We start from the raw sequence: 11332 nt of genomic DNA on the forward strand, positions 1-11332 counted from the left end.
TAAAATCTTCTTTTAACAAAAACAACATTTTTATTTAATTAGAAGATATAATAGAAGATTAATTGAATTTTGTAACGCTCGGAGCGAATTTAAAAATACTCTATATAAAGTAAAATACCTAGAACCAAATAGGATTCTATTTGATGATGGAAACAGTTCAAGTAATTTTTATTATTTTCACCATTTATTATATTGTATTAAGCATCCTACGGAATGCTTCTGATAACACTTCTTCATATTATTTAAATTACTCACTATTGGTAGTCTTTAGATAGGTAATAAGAGAGTATTTTTTACAGTTTACTGTCTGCCGAAACCCGACTGCCTATAAAGTCAGTCATATCTTTGCCGCCAGTCCACATAAGCTGGTAATCAATAGATGTTAACGAAGTTGCCGTTATTTTCTCTCGCGTATAACACGTTACTGTTATTTCATTGAAATTGATATATCGCGTCACTGACTTTTTGTTACAGTCTTATTAAATTTTATTCTGGCAACAGTTTATCTTGGCATTGCAAACAAAGAGAAAAGGTAATAGACAGAGCACAAGCACTTGTGCAATGCGCAAGTGCTGAATGACAACGCACGCGGATTCGCCAGGGTAATACATTTTTTTTGTGTGCGTGCCCGCTTGCAGTCCGAACAGGTTCAGACATTTCGAGTATTTGTTACGAGTACGGTGAATTCCGCGCCCGCGGTGCCGTCATTTAAGACGCACACTAAGTTTTACACTATAATACGTTGATCAGTCTCGGTTGGGAATGGTCGTCATGCCAAAAATCGGTCAAAAGGACCACATCATCATAACGCCGAGTGGTCGAGACTTAGATAACTTACGTTATTGTAAATGCTAACCGTGAGTAAAATAAAAACAGATCCTCCATATGTATGTTATATATGTAGAATTATATTTTATATATGTATTATATGTTATATTTATTATATGTTATATAATAAGAAAATTAGTAAGGTCTAAGGTATGGTAGGGGTTTCTGCAAGCCCCTTTGGATAGCAACCACCCATAAATTTCTACCGCCAAACAATAATAAAATTAGTATTATTGCTAGTCTAAAATACGGTATAAGAAATATATAACCGCATCTGTTATTTGATGACGACAAAGATAATATGTACATTGACAAATCGCAAATGCGTTGCTTGCTAAATCACGGGCCAACACGAAAAATGCAAAGTTTTAAGCAAAAATAAATTTTTAATTTTTCATATGACACACTCGACAAGGCAATCTAATACTATACGAAAGGATATAGAATGACCTTTCATTTCGCATAAAAATCAATTAAATAACTGATGACATTGATAACGTCTGTTTACCTGTTTGTATCTGGTAACTTTATATAGTTTTATTAAAGGTATAAAGCAGTACCTATAATTTTATAATCTCGTGTAATTCTCTCAACTAATTCTCGTATTTTCATCAATAAAAAATCGGGGAAGTCGATCAAAAAAAGGTAATTGAAGTTCATATTCTTTAACAGAACCGTGATTTAACTAGGCAATTTGAGATTTATCAATATACATAATATTATCTAATAACAGGTGAGATTATATGTTTATCATAACTTAATAATGTAGTCCGGTTTTAACGGTGAGTGAGCTAGTCTAACATGCACAAGAGACGTAACACCTTTGTTTTCAATGTTAACTGTACATTGACGATGTAAAATTTTAATATTTCTTACAATGACAGTCGCCATCGACATTGTCACTCTAAGAAATAATAAATAAGTAAGTGGTGTAAGTGGTGACAACATGTATCATCACCACTTACCATCAGGTACCTTTCTATTTTATTACACCTGACGGCGGCGTAATGAAGACACAGACAACTTTACTATATTCATATTAATAAATATTAATATTTACTATAATCACACAAAGCTATTATGATATCAACACGAAGAAATAAGGCTTCGAAAATTTATTTTTGAATATTATATAAATTTATTAAATGATTAGTACTTGATTTATAAAATAACATGTCGCCTCTAATGAAATCAGTTCGTACTCTTGTGTTTTTTTTCTTAGAACTAATTATTAACTAAAACAAACGCTATAGTGTTGAGACGACAGTCATTGTTTGTTTATCACATGAGTAAGAAAAAAAACACGAACACTTAATCAGCGGAATATGTAATGGAATGAAATCATACAGACGTTTTCAATGCAGTCATGATTATCTATTTATGAATTAATTCAGTTAACAAAAAAAGAACTATAAAATGTTATTACAAGTTCCTTTTTATAATAAGGCAATTCCAAAAACATGTATATTACAATTTTTCTTATGGTCGTATATGTATCGTGATGTTTTGATATTATATGTCATTGGTATTTAATTAATATAAGGTTTTCCTTTCAAAGATCGTTTCCATGAAACACTATTTCAACATATTATAGTGTTAAGCTCCTCGCTTAATGGACGTTCCCGGTTTATCATAAATATCGACCAAAAATATTCTACTTTTGTAAAATCTTATTTTGACTTAGTAAAATACAATAAGTGTGGATGCACGCTCTATGAATAATCACTTAAAATAAGAATAATAAAAGTTTACTGTACGATTCTATGAAAATCATAAGAAGATTTTTCTCTTAACAGTTTAGAGACCTAGGAAATACTATTATACGTTTTATACATATTTTATACAAAAAAAAAACTTCAGATGTTGTAACTTCGTATTTGTTAAGTTATTGTTACTGATTATCGTACCTCCGTGTTAGTGTGCCGTGTTCTTCAAAATGTTGTTTGTTAACAATAAGGTATATTACCAAATATGTACCTACTTTTATCGCATTATATATCCCCAAAACCGGTTAAAAATATGATTTTCAAGGGCGACAAATGTACAGATCATTTTTGCAGATCATAATAGCCCGGGATTGAACCTAGCGTGTCTCGAGGTCCAGAAATGAATATGCTAGCGACTTATCTAATCATATCAAAATAAGGCACGAGCTAGGAGCTAACCTATGATTAAGTTATCTAAATAAAAGTAGCCAACCTTATGATTACGTATATCTTATCCGGACGTCGAATTGTCTTATGATAAAATTCGCGTAAACAAGCGTATCATAAATACAAAAATTGACGGAAATCTACCTTAAGTCTTATCAGGTTTTCAGTCATAGTAAAGAATGATAACAACTTTAAAACTATTCAATAAAATAAATAATCAAAATCTCTTTTTAGGAATATGTAAAACTACTACGAATATGTAAAAATATGTAAAACACTAAAGTGTTTCACGAGTAGCTGTCCAACTGGACGTAATAACAAAACAGTACATTGTTTAAAAAAAAAATTTCAATTCATATTTTCATAGAATACGGACATTATGAATTACGTAATGAAATGGAATTTAATACCAAAGATAAGGTTCCATTTGTTCTGCTGTCAATTGAGTTTATTTTTTGAAAATATCTCTTGACTTACTAATCCACCTATCTTCTAGTTGTGATAACATCGCTCTTTTAAACAAGGAAACGGTTCTCAAATATTTTGTCATCGAAAAATAAACATGTTTTTAATGAATGTTTTAACAAGATTAATATGTTTGTAACGAATTTGATTAAGTTTTTTAAATACATATAATTCCTTTCTTTTAATATAATAACGTCTAAAATGGTCTAAAATGGATAATGCTTAAAATGTATAAAATGTTAATGATAAAGATCTTGAACCTTTCCTTTCGATGTTTACCAGTATAAGTTAGAACTTATATTTCAACTTATTGTCCTTAATATAATCTTACCAATCTAATAACTTTCGCTATTATAATGTACAAATATTGCAAATTAATGATAACTGTAAATCAATTATAAAATTTGATTGGATATTGACATACCATGCGTATTGATTGTTACATCGCAACAAAACATATTTAGATATCGTATTGATTGTTGTTGATTAGACTCGGGAGTGTTGTGGATGCTCTCGTAACACCTCGCTCATATCGCACGCCTCGTGCGACGTTTTAATTATTTAAAGTGAAACGAAAATATATACGAAACAATAGACGCAATTGAACCGAAAAATATAAATCGTAAAAGATTCCAATTAACGAATAATTCACTCATACTCAATTATTGCATCGTTCGAAACCTTTTTAAAAGCATTATTATTAAAATACTTTTGTTATGTACGAGCTGGATTTCTTGTACTATCACGGTGAAAATTTCATTTAAAATGTCGCTGAAGCGTGAAATCTATTTAATAGATAGCGTATTTTTTTTTTCTTTACATTATTATTTTGTTAACAAGAGCATAATACTTTATTATCACGGGTACTTACCTATATATAAAGACGATATTAAATGGTATGGTAAACATATTATTTAGTTATAAAAAAGGATCAAAATTCGACCTGCTTTTATGAAAATATTGTAACCCAATAAACACATTAGATTCTTGAGGTTTAAGTAAAGAAATAAGGTGTGCATTGTGGTAAAGGATATAAATAGTTGCATTGAATTACAGATACAAGTTACGAGTGTTAGTGACCACGGCACTCCCCCGGTTTAAGCCTTATTCAGTATTCGCAAATAGTGTTTAGAAATTATCTAATTACTTTGTTATAACATTCACATTGCAATTATTGTATATTAAATAGTATATTACATATATGAATGTGTATATATATTTTAGAACAGAATTAAACTGACATGACAGATTGCTGACGACCTTCATACATTTCTCTTACATACTCTTGACGACATTACATTATATTTAAAACCAATTTTAAAACATACATTTCTTACAAAGTATGAATAAATAAATATTATGAACCCCATTTTTATATATATCGCTCTTGCTTTATAATACTTATAGAAACAAACATGTATAAATATATTTATCATCAAGGTAAAACATTACACCTGCTTATAAATATATTATAAATATTTCACTATTGCGGTGTTTTTTGTCTTTATATTACATAATAAAATAATTATAAATATTTAAATTATGCCCAAAACTATACTTTCACGAAATAGGTACTTTAATTTTTGTACAAAAGTTGGTTTGTGAAGAAAACATTCATGTAAAAAAGATTAATTATATTTATTTAGAATTGTATATCGACCGTTAAATAATTTGCTTCAACTATTACTAAGAAGGCTAAAGGATCCGATGTCAATTGCTATTAAATTGACGGAGAACATATTATTTTTATTGAAGCTCGATTTATATATATATATATATACGAGTTACGGGTTTCAATTTCAATGCAATAATAATTCAAAGTTACGAACTATTTAATTATAGTATTTGTTCAATTAACATCACCTAAAAAGCCCTCGCAAGTTATGCAATTAACGAATTCATCGGCGTTTGAAAAACTTTCTGTGCAACATTAAAAATCTTATGAATACAGTTTTTTGAAATATTGGTAATAAATAATAAATAATGTCGTATATATGTGAATAAAATAATTATCGCGTTCGGGACACATGAGAGTATTTTATTACAAAAAAATCGGGACTTACCTGCGGTGCAAAGCCGAGGAAGGAGAGCTTCCTCTTGCCGCTGCTCATGTTTTACGATCGTATTATGAAAAACTATCGCACGAACCACGTGCGGTCAGCGTGCCGGCACCGGACCGACTAATGGACCAAAAACTGCGTTAGGCGTCAGCGCAGCTCTGCGCTTAGCTCGCGTTTCCACCACGGACATCTAACATGCAACAGCGTCAACGACTATTCCTTTAGACACACCTGTATATAAAAGCGAAAATCGTAAATATACAGATGCATCACAATTATTACATATAAATAGCAGTATATATCTATTACATGTTAAAGATTGAACGACTATTATTTTACTCATTTAATATTTAATTTTTACGTACTGCAATAATTTAATAACTAATTAATTTCTATAATTTCTAAGATTTATTCCTGAGATGATTACATTTTATTTTATAAATACGTTAATATAGGGTTTCTGTAATACAAGTATTAATGTCGATTTGGACTATTGTACCAAATTCTGCTTCAATTAACTGGTTTGATGTGCATGTGGTTTAATATCGATTTTTACCAATAGAGTGACCTACCTATGTGGTTTCTCTTTAGGTTTATTGCGAATCCTATTACTCTCATACAAGAGATAAATGCTTTCTTTTCTTCCGTCAATTTGAAATATATAATAAGCAATACGTCTTACATAATAAATGTTTCTGCAAAAGTACTATTCCAGAAACATTTATAGATCCATGCAATTTATTTGCACCAATCAGCGACTCTATCAATGTTATGTCTCTGCAGGGATATTACGGAGATAAACATTATAAAAATACAAGGAACTTAGGACGGCGGCGTAAATAATACATTTTAAATTATAAATGTACTTATTTATATACATTTTTATTTATAATTTTAAAACTCAACCTGACCGTTTTTCTTTAATAATTTATCTTTATTTTATTTTTTTTTTTTTTTCATTAGGACAACCAACAGTAGATACAATATCACATCCGAAATAAAAAATAAAAAATTATATTTCAAAATTATCAAGGCAAAAGTTCTACTATTTACAGGTAGTCTCACCATGCATTAAACATAAGGATAATAACTAAAAATAAGAAATACAATACATTTTTAAACTATTATATAAAAAATAATAATTAATAAGATAAACGATGTGATTAGAATTGGGCACAAATAAAATTCTTTATTTTTCGATTGAACTGAGGTCGACTATCGTGACATATGTCTAAATCTTTTACTTTAATACTGATGGTGATGTATAATAATGATAATCTAGATATGATTGAATTCCTACCTAGTTGCGTTTTATATAATCTGGTATAAAAGAAATGGCTCATATTACGGGAATTAATGTGAGGAACGTTTAAATAGAATTTAGATAAAAGTTCCGGACAGCCAATATTATTATTAAATAAATTAAATAAAAATTTCAAATTAAATTAATTTATAACATATGTATTATTTTCGTACTAACAATACAATTAAAAATTACTAATATTTCAACAAAACTTAACTGAATAAATAAAATAGTAACACTACAACAACCATAGTAGATGCATGCTTGTGACTTAAATAAAAATATTCACTGTTAATACAATTTAATAAGCAAAAAAAAAATACATCAGCACTAATTGCACGAAACAGAAACCATAGGTGTTTTTGCCCATTGCAGTCTATTCCAATGGACCTTCGATTTATGTATTTCATCCGATTTGCTAATAACTCAACTATATTGTGCACTACTAAGAGTTTATGATTAATATATCTTTATTTATAATACATACAACACTATTATACGTAACTACTTATTTCCATTTTAATTTTACTTCCAAAATTCCGATAACAATTTCGTCGACGTTCAAAACGCCATTTTTTCACAAATCCATAGCGAATATCATAGATTCATCAATCTCTCAACCAATAATATCGCGTCAATTTGTTTTTTTTTCTTGTTATGTTTGTAATAGAGTATACGAGCTGAATTGGAAGCTGTGCAAAGTTTGAAGGGCTTTTTACCTACCTACCATTGCTGAATGGATTTTTTTCGGTGTTCTTACTTTACAGCTATATTTAATTATAAACTTAAAGGTTTATTACTAACATATCTTTATTATATGTATTTAAATATATCGCGGGCTAGACAACTGTGTTGGTATAGTTTCAAAGCCATGTTGATTCGATTCGGTCATAAGATTAGTGACTATTTACTGATAATATGATAATGGCGGTTCTTTTCCCGTAAATAACACAAGATTTAAATATGTAGGTATCATATTTTGTCCTTCTCTATTAACTCTGTCATAAAATCTTTTTCTGTCACAATTTTTTTTCTTTTCTATTCTATTCTAATAAAACTGTTACATTGGCTGACAGCTGACTGATTACGAAAAATCTAAGCAAGCAGATGTTTGTTATACCTCCGATAACACTAAGAAATATTTTTTGAAAATTTATCCCTTGAGCCAAAATAAGTAGCGACATTTTGGGTGAGAATGGCTTCATTTATGTGTTTTGTTAGGTAGGCGGACTGGCAAATGGGTGCACCCGATCGTAGGTATTCACCTACACCACACACATTGGTACCATAAGAAATATAATAATAATAATAACTTATTGGCGCAAAAAAATCGAACTAGAACCAAACAATACTTTGTATTGCTGTTTGGCGATAGAATATATGATGTGTACCCATTACGTATGATGAGTACCTACCCATACGGGCGGGAAATCCTACCACTAAGTATTTTTTTGTAGTCAGAAATGTGTATTTAAACATCGTATTCATTTTCATTTTAATAGAGTAAAAAAGAAAGCGTAGACGAGCGTGACAGAGTGCGGTAATCAAAAAAATATTTGAGATAGTAGTAGGAGATATTGATATGAATGCGAAAAGTTATTTACAATATCTTTTTTTTGTAATTTATTAAAAATAAAAACATTACATCATTTTTATATACTCTTACCCTTATATAGATACTCAAAAACATTTTGGCTTTCTCTAAATTATCATAGGGTGATTTTTTTTAGAATTGTTGTTTAAAATATGAAATACAAATGCATTTGTATTTGGGTATATATTGAATTAAGTCAATTAATGACTCATATAATAATTAATAATAAAAGAAACGCAAAGTCGCGGGGTTGGACATTCTAATAGAATTTTATTTTATAAAACATTGCACAATTGATACAATACAAATGATACAAGTGTACTTACTATTACATCAAGAGATTAATTTAACTATTTCATTTCATTTTCCGAAGCATTCATTTAATAATGTTTTCAGAAAATATTCAAGCAAAACAATCTCCGAGGTAAGATGAAAACTAATAATCCTATTAAAATATTTTATTCACAACGCACACTAACACTGCACACGAGCACACAAGCTTATAAGCGCTTGAATCGAAAAAGCGTATTCGATAACTTAAAGATAAAAGCTGTAAATACGAAAAAGAACTATATGTGATGACTATTAAAGTTCTTATTTAAAGTATGTTTAACAATAAATTAATTACTAATTATGATTTGTTAGTATTTAATCAATAGTCAAACGTTAGTTACAACATAAACATGTAACATACCATAATATATCCTATAATATTCGCCTTGATGCTGTTTGTCTTGATAAATAATACAAAGTTATAATCTATTTACGCACGTCCCGACATCGCACGCTTTTGTTTTAAATAATAGTTATTTTGTAAAATATTCTGACAATTGAATAGAACTTACGCTGATGCCATTTTTGATCAATACAAATACATAATATGGCATATATACCAGATGGGTTAGTCAGTAACTTTGGACTTTAAGAAACATACATAATTCTCATATTATAATAATTTTGTGTATTTGTTATAAAATTATTAAGCTACTGTTAATGTGTGCATCATACGTGCGTGTGTTAATACCTATGCCGAAAATATAAAGTATATAATAAAATCATATGCTCATCATACTATCTATTTTTTTTGGACTCGTCCAATATTGCTTACGGTCAGCGGCTTGAAATTTACAGACTTTTAATATATAAAAAAAAACCAAGAGTAAAAATATAGCTTTAAAAAAATCTAGTAATAAAATAAATGAGACCATTCTCAAATAAAATAAATACAATGGTTCGACTTAAGAATTAAATAGCTGCGTGGTTCAATTATTACAAAACAATACATAATATAGTTTCTCCCGTAAGTAAATTCAAGATGTTCTGTATTCATATTTAAAACGTCATTAATATGTAGCACTACTTGCGTTTGTATTTTAAAGACGTGAGAGACTCTTCGGTTAGAAACTTTAACATAATAATTTAATGAAAAGATTAATAATTATTTTACATTGATTTTTCATAATTACCGTTATGTTTTATAAATTTATTTTAGCTTAATATTTGTTTATTACTTGTTTGATTAATAAAAATTGATTATGGATTATTTTATGTAAATGGATTTTAAAAGAATTGTTTGTAAGATAACTATTTATTGGTTTTGATAACAAAAAAGATATGTGTAAGACTATTGGAGATAATACGATGTTATCGATCTACGTGGCCCTTCGGTATTTTGACAACATTTTCATATAACCAGTTAAATGTGGATTAAACCGAAAAAAAAGGTTTTAACTCTAAATTAAACAGACGTCATATAACAACTCATATGAGAAATACATTTTACCAATTTAACTCATCTATCATCATCATCATCAATTTATATGAATTACATAGATTTTAATAAAAATCGCTTATTACTTATAATATTTTGAGACAACTTATACGTTTATTTAACAATTTGTATACTATCGTGTATCCTTTTTATTATAAATGGCAAAAAAAATGAAAATATACACAAAAAAAAAATTGCAATTCATGTGCCTGCCTAGTGCACCGTCTCATACCATGACCGTGCTAAGAACGTGTTTTTCTATTGAGAAGTCTGAAATCACGGAGCGTCAACATAATAATATTGTCGGCTAGAATATTTTGCCGATCCGATACTCTCCGTGCATAGCAAGCGACTCTGAACGAATGTTTAGTTACTCAAACGTCTATCAAGTTAAACTTATAGGATTATTTAAGAGACAAAGATGTTTTATGTAAGAATAGGTACAAAGATATGACTTAGGTGACGCGATGAAACAGAATAAACGGTCTAAGAGAGCACTCGTCGCGGGATTATTGTGATTGATTATGATATTTGTGTAACTCTAATCGTGAAGACGACATTACGTCATAAATCTTAAGGATTTATTTTCGTACAAAAATCAATAAGTTTTTACTTATAGTCGGCTGGGTAAACTATTATTATGAGTACGGATTGAGACACACATCACATAAACTAGTAAATCTCAAACACTTTTAGCACATTTATGTTTGTACAAAAAAGTCTAGATATTTTTATTCAAATTCTATTCACACTGCAGATTAGAAAATTTGAATGTTTTTTTTTAAGTTTCTAGCGTGGGATTTAGCTTTCAATTAGGAGTGATTTAAGTTTAGATTTTTTCATTCCGTTTTCTGTACCATAAATAGTTTTAATAAAGTTATTTATTATTATATTATTTTAGCAAAGATACTTTTTCTTTGCTTTGAGAAAATTAGGACATACATGACATTTTTTTATGCGATTTAATGATAAGTGAAGCAAAAATTTCGATTTTGCATATTGCAACACAAAAACTTAAAGAATATTACCTACAAGGTTATAAAATATAATTATTTTAAAAGAAAACCGTTGATGTTAACAGTGATTTTGTTTTTATACATGGATATGGATCCATTAAAATATTAAACCAAACGCATACGAAAAAAAAACATTGTACAA

General features: G+C 28.8%; 1 protein-coding gene across 4 annotated transcripts in view; it reads right to left on the reverse strand.

The window, feature by feature from the left end:
• Positions 1-5693, reverse strand: part of LOC113404080 (anion exchange protein 2) — a 53881-nt gene extending 48188 nt beyond the window's left edge. For 3 of the 4 annotated variants that reach the window (XM_064220398.1, XM_064220400.1, XM_064220399.1), the window contains exon 1: positions 5510-5693. In XM_064220398.1, coding sequence (XP_064076468.1) covers positions 5510-5557 — 48 coding nt within the window. In that variant the 5' untranslated portion in view covers positions 5558-5693. The remainder of the gene's footprint in view (positions 1-5509) is intronic. The other variant, XM_026644827.2, reaches the window with a different exon arrangement.
• Between the last annotated feature and the right edge of the window lie 5639 nt (positions 5694-11332).

The sequence above is a fragment of the Vanessa tameamea genome, chromosome Z, assembly GCF_037043105.1.
Source record: "Vanessa tameamea isolate UH-Manoa-2023 chromosome Z, ilVanTame1 primary haplotype, whole genome shotgun sequence".
Taxonomy (NCBI): domain Eukaryota; kingdom Metazoa; phylum Arthropoda; class Insecta; order Lepidoptera; family Nymphalidae; genus Vanessa; species Vanessa tameamea.